The 17,667-nt window shown below is 46.8% G+C and overlaps 1 protein-coding gene across 1 annotated transcript in view; it reads right to left on the bottom strand.

Annotated features, from left to right (window-relative positions):
• Sptb (spectrin beta, erythrocytic) overlaps positions 1-17,667 on the bottom strand; it is a 129,586-nt gene that overhangs the window by 50,336 nt on the left and 61,583 nt on the right. The window contains exons 3-4 of the mRNA XM_028790162.1: positions 2,330-2,481; positions 486-659 (exon numbers count right to left, since the gene is read on the bottom strand). Coding sequence (XP_028645995.1) covers positions 486-659; positions 2,330-2,481 — 326 coding nt within the window. The remainder of the gene's footprint in view (positions 1-485; positions 660-2,329; positions 2,482-17,667) is intronic.

Genomic DNA, 17,667 nt, shown 5'->3' on the forward strand with positions numbered 1-17,667 from the left:
AGGTTGTGTCCAAATGTAGTTAACTATGGGAAAAAGACACCCCTTGAATGTAGACAGCTTCTTGCGGTTGAGGGGCAGGGCGAAGGAGAGAGTTTTGAATCTCAGACGAGAAAACATCTAAAAAGTATAAAGGGAGATTTTTCTGCACTTTTTTTTTTGCAATTTCTGAATCATATTATTTCATACAGTAAGAAGTAACACACAGAGGGCAAGGGGACAAAACGCAGGTCCTGCAGCAGAATGTAACCTAGCTACAAGTCAGCTTCTATTTTTCCCCTCAAAAGACTAGCTGGGCATCTATCCCGAACATCAGCACTTTGGGATGGCACAGAATGTAGGTCTTCCACCCCAAGAACACTGCTCCACAGGGTGGGCTTCTAGCCTCCCTAAATGCACACAGCACACTCTAGTCACTGTGTTGTTGGTTGTCAGCTTCTGGCGAGCTGTGAGGGGTCCCCTCAGTTTCTTCTACCCACAGGACCCACCTGGAACCGGAGGATGATGGTCCAGATGAGGCCCAGGACCAGGCGGTGGTTGCCATCCACAATGTCGTGGGAGCCCATGTTTTCCAGGTGCACACGTTGTTCCTTGAGGAACTGCAGGGCTTTGTCCACATTCTCCAGGCAGTGGATGCGCATCTTGCCCTTGGTCGGCCTTGGCTAAGGGACAACAGGGCCTCATGGGCATGAAGGGACTTCACAGTCACACCAGAGGTGGCTGCAACCTGTTCCAGCTGATGCCATCAGCTGTATTTTCACCCCCCTGGTCAAGTTCCAGGTTCCACAGCCCTGACACTTTTCTTCTTTTTTTACATTTATTTATTTTCAATTTTATGTTTATGGGTGTGTTGCCTGTATATACATCAGTACACCATATTCATGCAGTGGCCACAGAGGCCAGAAATGGCCATTAGATCCCCTGGAATTGGTGTTATAGGCTGCCATATGGGCACTGGGAATTGAATCCACGTCTTCTCAATGAGTAGCCAGTGCTTAACTGCTCAGACGTCCCTCCAGCCCCTCCTCACACATTTCAACACCTCCCCTTTAGCAAAATTCAGGTGATTTTTGTGCCAGGAATTCATCCAGGCTTCATAAGAACCCTTCTGGGTCTGACATAGCTTCTGTGGGAGCTAAGTGACAATCACACTCAGTAACACAGTAACAGGCCATGAACTGAGTCCTTGCTGTGAACCAGGCATGCTTCTGAGACCCACTCACTGCTCGTCAGTGTAAGAATGGTTTTTATATCAGTGACCAACAGTGGTCCCATCCCTAACAAATCTTCCACCCTTGAATGCCCCAGCCATAACCTGAAGGGCTTATTATTAGTGTTAGTGTGTGTGTGAGTGTGCATGTGTGTATAGATATGTAGGTGTGTCCTACAACCTCGGGTTGTCCTTCAGTCACTGCTCACAACTGTGTTTGGGTTTGGATTGTCTGAGACTGGCTCTTACTGGTCTGGAACCTGCCAAATAGGCTAGACTGGTTGGACAGGGAGTCCCAGGAAGACTTCTATATCCACCTCGTCAGTGCTGGGATTGCAAAGCACACATACCACCTTGCTTTATGTGCATTCTGAAGGTTGGACTCAGGTCCTCAGGTGCTTTACCAGCCTGACCTATCTCTCCTATGTCTTTTGAAGGATGCCCGGGGCAACTCTTTCAAGTGGAGTTTCACTGTGGACTAAAAGACAAGAACTGCAGCCTAGAACTGAAAAGGCAGAAGTAGAACACTTTTCATTTAAACTCCAAGAATCTCACAATGCCTCAGTCTATTCACGGAGGAAGGGGGGTGGAGTGGCAAAGAAGATCCTGCCTGACAGGCCTAAGGTCACAAAGGAAGTGTCAGAGCAAAGTATACACCGTCACCTACCACAGGGCTGGGCAGGGACAACCGAGAGCCCCCTAACAGGTTTCCACTTGGACCTGTGGCAAAGCACACAGTCAACTTTCTTCTACCCCTTCCTCTCTGCTCTAAGAATGCAAATTTCTCCAACAGCTTATCTATCTAGGCCTATGTATTCCAGTTCCAGATGCCCAGACTCCAGTGAGAAAGGCAAGGCTCTGCAGAGCCTCTGGAATGAGCCTGAAGGGGTGGGAGTGGTCAGAAGGGGCGAGAAGTTCTGAGAAGAAGTCAGAGACCCGAGTCAGCAACCCAGACCCTTGACATTATGAGAACTGGAACCTGGAAGAGGACCATGGAGGAAATTCTGGTAAGCCAAGGGAACCCACTCGACTCCAGCAAAGGCCTTTCCTCAAGAGGTGTTGATGGCACCAGCCAGGCTGGGGGGGGGGCGGGGGGGGGGCTGGTGCAGATGAGGGCCTTACCAGCATCTCTCCGGAGAGCACCTCCAGCAGCTTGATGAGCATGCGTCCATCCCGCAGGTCCTTGTAGAGATCGCTGATGCGGCAGGACACTCGAGCCAGGTGAGAGTTCACCCATTTCGTAAAGGTTTTCTTCTGAACCACTTCCCGCTCATCTGGGTGAGGAGAAGAGCTGGGGTGAGCTGCCCGGGGCTGGGAGAGCTGGTGTACTATGGAGCTGAAGGGCTTTGCTGTAATTCTAGCGTCATCCTTGCCGAGAGAGGATGATGCTGCAACATTCCCCGCTCATTTCTGGGAGTATATGTCGACCCTGTAAGTCTGTCTCATTTGCCTTTCCATTCTGGGGGACCACAGGCCATCAGAACTAAGAAAGTGGTGTGATCACCACCATCTCTCTACCACCTCCTCCTCTACCGCCATCTCCACCACCACCTCTTCCACCACCGTCTATGCATTGTAGCAAGACACCCTGATTCAGCCACCTGTTTCCTAATGTCAGGCAGAACAGTTGTACTATTCTGTCATTAAATTCAGATTTTAATACCAGCTCCATCCATCCATCCGTCTGTCTCTTCATCCATCCCCTTTCCCTCCTTCCCTCCATCCATCCATTCCCTCTGGCTAGACTGCTCTTAGCATTCTCCCACAAGCCCTTCATTTAACTCCCATTTGTCCTTTAAAATTCGGGCAAATGGACTTCTCAGGGAGGCTTTCCCTGACTCCCCCCTGGGCTCCTCCTGTGTGCTGTGATTCCTGCATTCTCATTGTCAATGATTGGTTGAATATACGTCCTTTCTACAAGACCATGGGCTCATGGTGCCCAGAGAAAGCTGTCCCTTTTGTTTACCCATTCTCAGATCTCAAAGCTTGATGCCTGCTAGGCACTTTGTAGTTGAATTGCAGGTGACTAGTGAAGCATTTATTCGGTTCTTTCATGTGGCTGGCTCGTGCTAGGCCTAATGACACAATGCATGCTCTCTGAAGCAGCTCATGCTGTAGAAAACAAGCCAGGGAAGAGATGAACTGTGCAGAACTCCGATCTATGGAAGGTTAAAGGGAGTGAAGGCTTGGGCTGGAAGCGGTCCCTTGCAGATGTTACTGCTTCACCTCCCAGAATGGCAGGCAAGGGATCTTGACTTTCAGTCTTGAGATGGTGACAAAGCACTTCCAAACTAAATCAGCAAACCCAGCTCCCGGCCCATGCTAAACCAACTTAGATGGGTACCTACAGGTAGCTCTGTGAATACTGGTGGGGCATTCAGGCTAAGGCTTGAGAGAAGACAGAAACTGTATAAATGAAAGATAGAGAATGGTAGAGAGGCATAAGAAGAAAGAAGAGGAAAAAAGTAAGATAGAAACAACAGGATAGAAGAAGACAGTGGAGCCCTTGTTTGGTTTTGTGAACAGTATGTGACCACAGGCTCCCAGGCACTTGAGTTTAAAGACTGAGGCCAGGAACTGACCTGAGAGAGTGTCTGGGTCTGGGGGCCTGCAGATTCCTGGCAAAAGGTTGTGAAGGTGGGTCACAGCCAGGGCAGATACAGGAGGGAATGTCAGCGCTGGGAGAGGAGGCTAGCTACGCGTTCCACTGAGTACAAACCATGGAAGCGTTGGCTTTCTAAATTATTAAATATCAGGCTTAACACAACAAAGAGAGGAGCTCAGCCAGGGCTGCCCCTGGGGCACGATGCTGGCAGCTCACATCAAATTCCTTCCTACCTTGTGGCTATTTTAGTGTTAAGAACTCAGCATCTTTATTCATCTGTTCAGCCATTCAAGGAATGCTTACGGAACAACCATAAAGTGCTCAGCATTGGGAGGAAACGCATCAAGGACAAGCCAGAGGGTCCCTATCCCGAGCAGACAGACTCTATGAGACACACGAGGAGTGCATGCGTCACTCATAAACACTTCTAAGGTAGTCACTTAAATAAGCTTTCCATGAAGTGGAAGAACATCAGGCTGATTTCAAATAAAAGTAAAACGCAAGTGTCATTCATTCATTCTAGGCCTCTGGGCCAAGGGAACCGCCAATGTGCCCTTCTGTCAACAGCAAATTAGAAGGCTTTTTTTTTTTTTAATTTTAGGGCTGTTATAGCAAAAGAAAAAAAAGTTTGGATGATATGTTAGACAGAATGCGACTGTCTTTATTCTGGGGTATGCTGAGCTGAGATTCCACAAAGCCAGCTATAGCCTCACTCCTACCCCTAAGGGCTTTCCTAGACCTGTTTCTTAAGTCAAAGGTGGAAGGGACCTTCGACCAAGGGACTGAAGGTTTTAGCCACTATAGAGGTGAGTGCCCTCAAAAGCTAATGTCATTTTGTTTCCTAATTTTCACGTTCATAAGACTCTAAAGATTTCACTACCTGGTGCTAAGCTCTGCTTATCTGTGCCTGGCAAAGAATGAGGCCATGCTTCTCCTAGAGACACAGAATGTAACTCCAGGCTGCTGGGCCGGCACAGACACTGGTATAGACATCTCATAAAGCATCCTGAGCCCTCCTCAGTTTTCAATACGAAATGATGCTGGAGTTGCAGGCTTGGAGCATGGCAGATGGCCTCTTGGCTGCCTTAATTTAAGGGGGCGAGATTACCCAGAATCCCTATCACCATGAAACAATTTGCAATGTTGAGGCATGGGAAAGATTCCGAGGCTAATGATGATCAAAAGCAGAGTAAGGGCCCAGGGGTGGGGATTAATTTCCATTAGCTGTTCACTCGGCTGCTGCACACTGCCGTGCTCAGCACACTCCTCCCTCAAGACCTAGACGCTCCTCAGGAGCTGCCTGAGTGCAGGAGAGGCCAGTGGCACTGAGCCAGCTGCACTGGAAATCATGGTCATCCGAGCAGGAAGAGAGCGGACTGTGTATGAGGCCTGCTGTTCACAAGGGACCCAACAATCTTAACATCTACCCTGAAGAGGGCTTCAGTAAGGCCCTGCAGGAGCTAGTACTTATTTCTAGAGCCCTATCCTTGCCCATGTAGGAATGGGAGCAGGGAGGTGAGCATGGACGGGCCGGTGCCTCCATGGCATCGAAGAACGGTCTCTTCGTTCTCTGCTTCTCTTCCTTTCTCACTCCTCAGGTTGGGACCACACGCATTCCCTTGTGTGTTAGGGCTGCCCCAGAAAACTCATCTTCTTCCCCAATCAGCTCTGACCTAGAATTACTGTGAGGGTGTTGTGACAGGTGATCTCCTTACAACTCCTTTTGAAAAGTTTAACGGTAAGTCAAATGTACGATACTGAAACCTTCAAACATCTACCCGCTGACAAGCAAGGCTGTCCATGAAAAGTGCCGACACACAGAAAGGTACCATCCTTCCACCATGATCACCACATCCAAGGGTCTGTCCCAGAGGCTACTGGGACATAAGACACATGGTTCACACTCCCTCAGTAAGGATCTGTCTCAAGAAACAGACACAAACTCACTAAAAGTTTGTTTTGCAACCATCTAAGAGACGAAGCGCATTTTCACCAGACTGATAGCTAATCATGGTGACTGACTGCCATCACCATGGTGATCTGCCATCAGCTAAGTAGCTGGGTTGTGAGAGATTTTCTCGACTGGCTCTTTTGAGGTTGGGAGACTTTAAGTCTGGGCCACCCCTTCTGGTGGCAGCCTACATAGAAAGACACGGAAGAAGGAAACACTGCATTTTGCCTGTTTGCCCTCACTTTCCCTGGCAAAAATAATCTATTCTGTTGGCGAGACATCCCTTTGCTGGTGTCAGAAACTATTATAGAGTTCCAGTGAAGACTGAAGACCAGAAGCTGTCTAGGAATCCCCCAACGCTCCAGCACCAGGTGGGGACTGCTGACCTTCAGCTCACGGACTGAACAACTACCGAATTATTGGCCCTCTGTTTGGGAGACAGCCACTGTTGGACTTCCCAGACAGACTTCAGCCTGTAAGCCACTCTGATAAGAAACACACACATACACACACACACACACACACACACACACACGCCCTTCATTCTATCAGTTCTCTTCCCTAACATATCAGAGAACCCTAACTGATACATGCAGGCATGCTGCATAAAGTAATACTGGATTAGTGACCAGACGAATGGCACCTACAATTGATGTCCACGGTGTCAACGAGGAAAGAGCTGTCTGTGACAGCTGGAGTTGTCAGAAAGGTCTTCAGGAAGAAAAGCACTTTGGAACGGTAAAAGGAAGATAAAACCCAAGCAGACATGGATGGAAGGTTGTTCATGGGCTGCTGAGTAGCTACAGGTTTGGAGACTAGATATAGAAATAGGCTTTAAGTTAGACATGAAGATCTCTGGAATGAGAGGCTTAGAAACATAGACTAAGAGGCCCTGGGTTCGATTCCCAGCTATTGAGAAGGCAAGGACAAGAGCTAGAGCATGAGTGGGAGCAGGAAGGACTATTTAATGTTTAAATTTAATTCTAGAGACAAAGGGAACTAGGGAAAGTGTGGCAAGGTCATCCCAGAATCTCAATTCACAAGGCCCCTAATGACAAAGAGATAAAACGGTTCAGGTTACATCTTAGGGTAAGTCTTTAAAGTCTACACAAAGATGACCTTAAAAGACCCTCAAGGCCTACTACAAAAGAAATTTTGAGCAAATGGAAAACTCAAAATCACACAAACTTCAAGTATAGTTTTGTGATAAAACCGTGTGGCATTATCATATGAAAGGTAGACAACGGGGACAAGGAAGAAACAGTCCTGGCTACATACAGACATCTGACATCTGATAAAAGTACATTTCAAATACTCGAGAAAAAGGAAAACGGATTATTCAGTAAAAGTTTTTGCAAAAGTAGATGACAACTCAAGAAGAGTTAAATCCATACTTCAAATTCCAGGAAGAACTTTACTGGATTAAAAACTGGAGTGAACAAAATGAAACTATCGAAATACAGTAACCAACCATGGTAGAAGAGTTGTTTTAAAATAAGGCCAGGAGAGGGTCAGTAGGGCACCCAGTCCAGAGCCAGGAAATGAAACACTGAAAGCTCAACTGTGCTAAAAAGTGTTGTGTGGGGACAGAGCACTGTGAGCAAGGGCGAGCTAACAAGGGGGGATGCTACCGAGTGGACTGCAGAGATTGCTTTTTGTGTGAAAAAACACTGCTCTAGTTTGGATCTGGAATGGTTCTCAAGTGCCCATGCGACAGAGGCTGCATCTGGTCTACAGTTTGCTGCTACTCGAAGGCAGTAGAAACTTTAAGATGTGGGGCCCAGCGGGAAGCCTTCCTGTAACTGAGGCTTGTAGTGGATTGAATGAGAATGGTCTCCGTATTTGAATTCTTGGTCCCTAGTTGGAGTCTATTTGAAAAGCATTAAGATGTATGGCCCTGTTAAAGGAAGTGTGTCATAAGGACCAAGTTTTGAGGTTTCAAAAGCCAAGGCATTCCCAGTTAGCTCTCTCTGACTCCTTATGGATGAGGATGTAAACTCTAATGGTCCAGCACCATGGCTGCCAGCCTGCAGCCATACTCCCTGCAATGATGGTCATGGGCTTTAACCCTCCCCAGTAAACTCTTTCTTCTATAAGTTGCCTTGTTACGGTGTGTTAACATAACAATAGAAACCTAACCAAGACAGGGTGTGTTCTCAGAGGGAATTAGAGGATCCAGGGGTCTGTCTCCCTTCTTGTCCTTCTTGTCCACTCGCCTGTGCACCTAAACCTTGGCTGTGAGGTCATCAGCTCCGACCTTCTATGTGCTTCCGCTGTGATAGGCTGCCTCACCAAAGGCACAACGTTATACATGTGATACATTTTTGGCTTCAAAACCTGTGAGCCAAAATAGACCCTTTCTCCTCATACGCTGACAAACTCGAGAGTTAGTTTGTTACAACAAAAGAACTTGGCTAGCATAAATGTCTATAAGTTAAAAGGAAAACGGTTAACAACGGAAACAGAGAGCTAACGACAATAACTATAAAAATCTTTCAATATAAAAAGCTACCCTAGATGCTTGGAGAGATACAAATTCTAAGCATGCACATGAGGCCAGGACCCGACTCATCAGTTAATAGCACTTGTTGCTCTTGCAAAAGACTTGAGTTTGATTCCCAGCTCCCCTCTTTTACTCCAGCTCCAGGCACTGCAATGCTCTCTTCTGACCTACGTGGGCATCAGGCACATAAGTGGTGCACATGCATGCGTGCAGGCAAGACATTGACAAACATAAGATAAACCTAGAAATAAATGAAAACACAGACCTGTGCACACAAATACAAAAACAAACTGTTCTTATTGGAGAAGACAACTGGGAAAATGTTCCTCTCAGATTTTGGTTATCAGGGAATGGTTATTTGTCAGCTATAAGATTAGTATTAGGTTTAAGTGGGAAGTGTTCCTGTTTTTCAGAGACACAGACAAAGGTAATTAGTGGAAACACTCAAGATTACCTTTAACTTACTCCAAAATAATTCAGCCCCAAACATGCAGACATATCAGTAACACTAACCCCACCAAACAAAGACATATCAACGTGCCCCCAAACACACAGACATATCAGTGATACTAAATGTAGATGGTGGTCTATTTTACCTTCATCTCTGATATTTTTTGTGTTCAAAATTTCTCAGACTAACAGTAAAAAAGCAAAAGGAAAGAACATGAAGACACACATGTTTCACTTCTCAGAAGAAAAACGAACTGAAAGTCTGATGAAGTAGAGCTCTGGCAAGACTGTGGGGAGCACATCTATCTGTGGGGAGCACAGCATCACATGTCCTGGAAAGAGTTTAACTGGGCCAGCCTCTATGAAAGGCATTTGGTGAGGATGATCTCAGATGCACAACCTTTTCCTAGTGACTCCATTTCTAGGAATTTGTCCTACAGACAGACACACTCAGACATGTATATTATACAGGTTTACTCACTGTAGTTCTGGAAATCGTCAAAGATTTAAAATTACCCAAGTATACACAATTAGGGGACTTGTTGCACTGAGATGTTCTTACAGTGGAAAATTATTTACCTGTAAATAGAAAGAGGAGACTTTTGTGTAGCCATATAAAATCATTTCAAGATATATTGGGTGAAACGCTTAGAACTGTGCAAAACTTAAAAAATACAAAGCTATGAAAAACCAATATAGATTATATGTTTAAATATGCATAAAATATTCAGGGAGAGATACATAAGATGTGATTAACACTGTGACCCAGCTATTTATTCCTCCCATGCCTGTAAAATTCCTTAAGTGCTTCATGCCCTTTTCCCTTTTCTCTGTTCAAAATGCCCCAAAATGCACTGGGGAGGGCAGAGCCCAGGGGGAGAGCACTCGCATGCAGGAGCCCCGAGGTTCAAACTCTAGTTTCAGAACAAACCAAAAGCAGAGACTGATGGCGTGCATAGCCAACAGTGGGGTTCTTTATATTTTGGTTCCATTGAGGATATCAAGAAGGACATAAGAAGTTTCAAGTACAAAAGCGGGTAAGATATATTTTGAAGCAAAATTCAGACTCTCAAGCCATATGTATGCATAATATGACTTTATAAACAAAAATAAATAAATCTGGGTGGTGAGACTATGGGTGGTATTTGTTTTCTTCTTAATTGGCCGTATAGTTTCTACAATGAAAAAAAAAAACCTTAAAAAAACTACAATTAGCATATAATACTTTTAATAATAAGAAACAACAGCTGTCATAGAGAATAAAGGCTCATAAGCCCCAAGGAATAAATGATAAAAATTTTAAAAGGGTAGCTTTCTTTCAAAAGGGCAGTGCGTTTTAACCAGCTCAGGGCAAAATCAGCAAGGAAAGTAAGTAGGAGAGGAAGCTGGTGAGAGGCACGGGAGGCTGGTGATTGGCTCATGGAGCATTCGCCTGGGCCAGACTTGAAAAGCAGACTCCCAACTCTTTCTCTCCAATTCACTCCCGGAAGCCTGGGCTTAGGCAACCACAGTGAGTCATGCTTTAACTCCCAGGAGCCTGGGACAGGTCTCAGTGACACAGAAGCCAATCTTTTACAAAGAGAAGCACAGAAGCAGACCCTCAGGGACACATCATCAATGGTGTTGGTGGCATGAACTCTATTCTTGTTTAAGAGAGGGATTTCCCTTTCAACAACTCACTCCCAGTATGCTGGCTCTGTACAGCTGAAGGCGGGTCCCCTGCCCTGAAGGACTGATAGTCTAGTTAGAATGGAGCTCATGGATGTGACTCCAAACCTGAATAAACCACACAGAAAGGATAAAAGCTGAACACAATAAAGTTGGCTAATTAGCTTGGAGTAAATTAATGTAAAGGAAGACAAGAAAGCCATGAAAGCACACATCTATGTGTTTGCTAATGAGAACTGATATAGTGTGTTTTGTGGAAAATATTTAGAACTATAACAAACATGGTAATACTTATATAATCACACCTCCATAGGCATAAAAATATAAGACATTAACAATGCCTTTGGTTCTTTATTTTTATCTTTTCTACGCTAAAACAGCACATGCGCTATTCTTGGTTGCAACTTGACTACATCTGGGATTAACTAAAACCCAAAGGGGTGGGCACACCTGTGAGAGATTTTTTTTTTTCTTGATTAAATCATTTGAAGTGGGAAGACCCACTTCTAATCTGGTTCTTTGAGGTGGGAAGAGCCACATTTAATCTAAGCCACGCCTCCTGCTGGCAATCTAACTAAGGACAGGGAAGAAGGAAACTTGTTCTCTGCCTGCTTACCTTCACTAGCCAGTTCGTTCCCTCACTGGCATTGGAGCCTGCTTCTTGCGGATTCTGGTGTCTACTGAAGACCAGCTGAGACCAGCTGAGACTCAGCCACATGGAGTAACAGCTACCGGATTCTTGGACCTTCCCCAGATAGACAACCATTGCTGGACTAGTTGAACCACAGCCTGTAAGCCATTCTAATAAATCTCATTAATATACAGAGATTCACTCTGTAAGGTCTGTTTCTCTAAAGAATGCTGGCTAATCCAGGGGGCAACTATCAGATCCAAAAGAAAACCAGGACAAATGGCTAACTGCGGTGTGTATCAGCAGACCAAAGTGCTTGCTGGCCTCCAGGCTCTCTCAGCACTGCAAGTATCTATAACAGAGTCCCTTGCTGGCATCCCGGATCCTCTCAGCTCTTCTCACTCCACCCCTACCCTAAACTTCTCCAGCCCATGGAGCCTCTCACTCCTATACAACCCTGCCATTTCAGCCATGTGCCCTCTTTGCCCTCTTGACTCTCTGTCCCCTCTCTGGGTCTCCTTTGCTCCTGCTCTCTTCTCAGCCTCCCCCCGGCCCCACCATGACCCTGTTCAGGATACTGGCCATGTTTAGTCAACTACTTTCTCTCCCTGCTTTGGACCCTTCCAGATGCCTCTGGCTGTGCTCTCCTTCAGATGCACTATAAAAGCGTTCTCCTCCACCGCACCTTAGAGCAGCCATAGCCTCACGTTATTACCAACCAGCAAGTTTGTGTGCGTGCACATCTGAGGGCTGGAATAATGCAAAGCAGTAACTGATCCAGAGCAAAGGCTAAGATTTTGAATTTGTTACTCTGGATGAAGAGCACGGCGGCTCCAAGATTAAGAAGCACCTCCCTACAACTGTGTTGGAGGACAAGGATTCTAATTGTCCTGAGTAGGTGGGATTGGACCCGGAGCAGCTTGGGCAAGGAAACCAACTAAGAGCCGGTGACTGACACCTCTACTTGGGGTAACACAAAAGGACTGGATGTAAAATAACATGGGCTCATCTGAAAAACTCTCTGACTCAGGGGCTTGTTGTCCGTGGCAGATGACAGTATCCTCAGGCTGTAGGCTATCAGTGACTTCAAGGTTTGACCAGAGAGACTCAAGAAGCTGCAGGTGAGGAGAAAAACAGGAACAAGCATCTGGACTGGGATGTAAAGATAGACCACAGAGGACTCAGGAATATGCAGGACAACCTGAGGACCCAGTCTAACCAGCACCGTGATTCATGACACCACTTCCATCCTGTCTGTAAACAGTGAGGAAACAGTTCTGTCTGCTCACTTCACAGGGTACCTGAGGAGTTATGGGGACAACCTGGGTAAAGCATGTACACACAGACTTGTGTCCAGGTGCCAGCTATTGTTAGACTTGGCTGGCACTCACGGAGATGCAAGGCCACAAGTCAGGATGGTCTAAGACACAGCCCCAGTCCAGGCAAGAATTCCTGGAGGACCTAGCAATTTATTAAAAAGGTTAAATTCTCTTTCCTCAAGCCAGGACCCAAAGCTCCATCAATCATGATAAAGTGGCATCTGACCTTTGTTAGTGATGTCGGTAATAAGTGGCTTCTCAGGGAGGTGAGCTGGGACAGCCTGGAGCATCATCTAACTCAAGCTCCTAGTGGTCGGTGAGGAACCAGAGCACAGAGCAGAAAAGTGGCTGTACCAAGGTCACTTGACTATAGCATCAGAACAGAAGAATCAGTGTCGGAAGGACAACATCAGCTACTGCCAGCATGAGTCACTTTCTCCCCACATGTGGTGGCCTTCCCGGCCCAAACAGCCATCTGCCCTTCCTAGACGTCTGCATGGCTTCTCCATATTTTCTGTCCCTGGGACAAAATAACTATCTCAAACCCAAACCTAACCATACCGCTTCTTTGCTAAAACACTCCGGTGGGTGGGAGCAAGCCTGTTCTCCATCCCTCCTATCCTGAGCACACAGAGTTTCTCAGTTAACAGGCTCTCCCTTTAACCATTCAATTGTCATTCCTGTTCAAATACTCTCCTTCACCGGAGACAGGATGGAAGTGGTGTCATGAATCAGGGTGCTGTTTAGACTGGGTCCTCAGGCTGTCCTGCATATTCCTGAGTCCTCAGTGGTCTGTCTATGCTTTACATGCCAGTCCAGATGCTTATTTTCTGAGGTGACTAGGTTTTTTCTGAGGTTCCTGCTGCTTTCTTCTAGGACTTCTCTGTGGCCTCTGAGGCCCTCTGAGAGATGCTCCGACATACCCCTTCTTCCTTTACCACTAACTCATGTGTGGATTCCAGCAAGCTTAACGGGTGACCTATAAGCAATGGCTGATGCTATAAATTCATAGTGTGTCCAAAAATCCTTCCCAGTGTTCAGAATAGTTTGTGTGTGTGTGTGTGTGTTATGTGTGTGTGTGTTGTATGTGTGTGCATGGTATATATGTGGTATGTATGTCAGGTATGTATTGTGTGTCTGTGTGTGTGTGGTATGTGTATATGTGGTGTGTATGTGGGGGTGTATGTGTGGTGTGTGTGGTGTTTGTGGTATGTGGGGGTGTGTGTATGTGTTGTCTATGTATACATGGTGTGTGTGTATGCATGGGGTGCGTGTGTATGTGTTTTAGGTATGCGAGCGATGTGTGTTTGTATGTGTTCTGTGTGTGTGTATTTGATCATGTGTATGATTATTAGTTCCGCTCTCACTTGACAGTAAGGTGAGATTTCCTGGCTGATCCAGTTTCTAGCATCTGAAAGCCAAAGTGTTAGGAGGCAAAGTGCTCCCAGACTCGTCTGCCACAGCCTCCCTAGCACTCTCTCGTACTGACATGATAAAAAGAGAAAAATGAACAAACTGAACAGATGCTCTGAAAACACCCTCAGCACCTCTTCAGCATGCAGCATGCAGCAGCACGCAAGGGAGCCCTCGGGGAACCGGGGGTGGGACACGGCTGCTCCTCAGAGGACTGGCGTTGGAGCTCGCCCTTGGAGATGAAGCTGACAAGCCACAGGAACATCCCAAAGATGGAGGAGGCTACTAATGTGGCTCACTCAGACTGTATGGCATGAGGAGAGAACAGAATCTTATTATTAACCTCGGTGCATTAATATTTGATAAAGCTTCTTCACAATGATAGATAGTAGTCACCCCTCTGAAGGGAACAGCCTGGTTCTGCAAAGCATCTCAAAACGATGAATAGCTTTCATCAAGAGAGGAGAGGGAGCTGGGAGATGTTCAGTCAGCACAGCCTGTGCTGGGTGAATGTGAGCACCCGAGTCAGATCTCTGGAGCCTATGTAAAGGCGTCAGGCACGATGGCACACACTTGTGATCCCAGTTCTGGGAAGATGGAGAAAGGTGGATTCCTGGGGCCTCACTGGCCAGTCAGCCTAGCTTAACTGGTAAGCTTCAGACACTGACTCTATAAGAAGGTGGGCAGAATCTACAGAGTGATGCTCAAGGCAGACCACCCAGTCAGGTAGCATGTTGCCCTCTCTCCTGGGCTTCCTGCATAGGACATGGGCAGCTTCATCTGCACAGAGGCTTGCCTGGGCTGGGGCTCAGTTTCATAACTGCCTGCCTCCAAGAGGAAGATGCTGATCCAATTACTTTTCTTCCTCTGATAGTACATTAAAATGACGGCTGATGAGTAGATATTTACCTGAATAGTATGTTTTCTCAATGTGTGATTTCTTAAATGTTTTGAAATCTGTGAAGACAAAACAAGAAAATTCCAAACCCCCAATACTTTAAAAGCTGTTATTAGTGCCATAACCTCTGGGGTCACAGGTAGCTGGAGGGATGCTGTGACCATGAAGAATTGATGTCTTGGTGGCAGCTACTTCTTCAGAATCCACCAACAAGCTGTCATGAAGCAGCAGATGCCCAACCACTGAGGTAAAATCCTGCTCCCTAAGAGAAATCAGACACCCTCTGGACACAAAGCCCTTTCTGGGTCACTAGGAACAACAGGATCCTGGCACCAGTGTAGAAAGCAACCTGCGGGGAAGGTCTTAAGGCATCTCTCAAGAAGACTCTGAAGGCCACTGGCTACCAAGGTAAAGACAAACCCATGCTGGCCCCTCTTTGGGGAGCTCCAGGGCAGCCCAGGAGGAGCCAGGAGCAGTGAACTTGGAGGGGTGCCACTCTGAGATTCTGATGGCATATCTGATAGTTACAGAACTTAACCTCAGGCCCTGACACCGTGGGTCAGTGACAGTGTTCATCAGAGCAGGGACACAGCCTGCTGTTCCCCCCACCCTCCAAGCATGGATAGCCCTGTTACATTCTATAAATTGTCACCGTTCATTGTCACTGTGCAGCCCCATCCCACTGTCAGGGAGGAGATTACAAAGAGAACACTGCCTGCCTCCCTTTTGAAGCATTCTGGATATGCAACCCAAAGGCAAAGTGGAGCCAGCCGTATAATGCCAGGTTCTTGTTTCAAAGGAGGAGCTCTGCCTAGTCTCTCCCTTAGTGACTGTTTCACTGGGCAACACACAGAAAGACAGGACATGTCAGCCTCTCTCCCTCACAGGCCCCTTGGGAGACTCAGGACGGCTCTGTGCTGCAACCTTGAGATGCATCTATGTGCGTGGAAGGGCCATAAATCACGTAAATCATGTACTGAGTGGCATATGGGGTGCAGGAAGCCAAGCTGTGTGCCTGTGGGATGGGGGTAGGGAGGGGGAGGGCTGTGGGAAGGCGGAGCAGGAGGGAGTCACTGCATAGATGTCCCTTCTGGGACATCTTTGTGCTGCTTTTTTTTTTTTTCCCTCCTCTTCCACCAGGGCCACATTTGTCACAGGCATCTTCACTGGGGTACATAACCGAGTGCAGGGAAATGTGTGGGGGCAGGCGGAGGGTGGGTGAGAAAAGAGTACAGGGGTCGGGGTCAGTGTGCTGACTGTCACAGTTCCCTGCAGTCCTCAGCACTTTACTACCATTCAGGCGACCAAACATGTTTGTGCGTGGTTTCTAACCTAAACAGTGGGAGAAAACAGGATCCCAGTGACAGTGAGGGTTAGCTTGAGGAGACCCTGGGAGCCTGTTGGTTGAAACACCAAGGCTGGAGCCTTGGGAAGACAAGGTTTTGCTTTTTTTTCTTGGCTTTCCAGCTGTTCCTTTCCTCTAACCCTTGAAGCAGACTCCAGAGGGAGAAATGTAACAACACCAGAGACACTCATCAAAGCCTGGTCAGAAGGAAGCCTCCAGGCTGCCCACCACTTAGCCTGGCAAATGCTGCCAGCCAGAGACAAACTTTAAGAAGTTAAAGTATGCTTATAGACCTGAGGGAAATATTCTTTCTGGGCTCCAGCACTACCACCCCACCCCCACAAAGGTCAAATGCACCACCTCTCCAAGGTCTCTCTCCCATCTCCTACTTCACTTTAGTCAGATACCTCAAAAGTCATTCGTTCCAGATCAAGCTCAGGTTTTTATACACAAGGACAGGGTAACCAGATGGCTTGTTTAGTTAGGCCTAGCGGTGTTGGGGGTGGGGTACCAACATTGAAACAAAGAAGAAATAAGGAACGTGTTCTCTAACACTGACAGAAAGTACATGTAAGAGACTGAAAAGCTGGGGTTTGTTAACCTGAGGGTCATGAGGTGGAGGTGGACTGAGAGGGTCTGCCATGCTAAGAATAGCATCTGGCAAAGCTCATTACAGTCTGGTTTCCTGGGCCCTGAGTGCTGAAGACAAAGCAAAGGTCTCAGAATAGCCAGCCTCCTGAAGAGACATAGGGCCCATGCCCAAGGTTTAGGCTAATTTCTGTAGTCCCACAGTGGGAAAGGAAACAGGATCCGAGTGACAGTGCGGGTGGCTCTTGGAGACCCTATGCCTGTTTCTTCTGACAAGAGCTTCCCCAGGTAAAGTGTGCATGTGTGTGTGTGTGTGTGTGTGTGTGTAGGGGAGGGTAATTAAGAAGGAAGAAACAGTTCCAGAACAGGACAAGGTAACTGAGCTGATGATCTTGCGTATTTGGGGTTGAGAAAGGACAGCAAGTATTTATAGAGAGCTTTCTTGAGACTAATAAAATCTACTATTCACTAGGATTTTTTTATTATTGCTTTTTTTCATTTTTCAAAAACTTCCACTTATTTGACCTTCACAACCTTGGAAAAGTACTGTCACCAACTTTAGAGCCTGGGAAGGACAGCTCTTCCACGGTGAAAATAACAGAGGGAGGATGGGGATTCCAATCTCCAGTCTGGACCTTGTGACATTTTTCTACATCCTAGACCTTCAATAGCAGAACAAAAATGGCAGCCCACAGCCAGCCTAGCAAGCGTACCGCAAGGTAGACTGCCATAAGCATGAAGAAGCAGGAGCCAAAGCCTTCGGGCCATTAATATTCTTACAGGTGGACATCAAGTAGACTCTGTGATATGACATATGACGGCAACAAGTGTATCTTTAATTTCCTGGGGCCCTGCTAGAAAGGGTGACCCCACCTGTCCCACTAGGATGGCTCCAAAGAGAACTGAAGATGAAATTTTCAAGAGGTTAAAACTGGGAGGGGCTGACATGTTCCTCTATTTACTCTTATTCATCAAACAAAACGGACCTTCCCAGAGCTTGACAGCTTCTAGCAGAGACCATTCCACATCCCCTCTCAGGAGAGAGCCAGCAAACGTCTTCCGTTATTTGTAGGGACCATGCAAGGATCC

The sequence above is a fragment of the Grammomys surdaster genome, unplaced genomic scaffold, assembly GCF_004785775.1.
Source record: "Grammomys surdaster isolate TR1022 unplaced genomic scaffold, NIH_TR_1.0 127, whole genome shotgun sequence".
NCBI lineage: Eukaryota > Metazoa > Chordata > Mammalia > Rodentia > Muridae > Grammomys > Grammomys surdaster.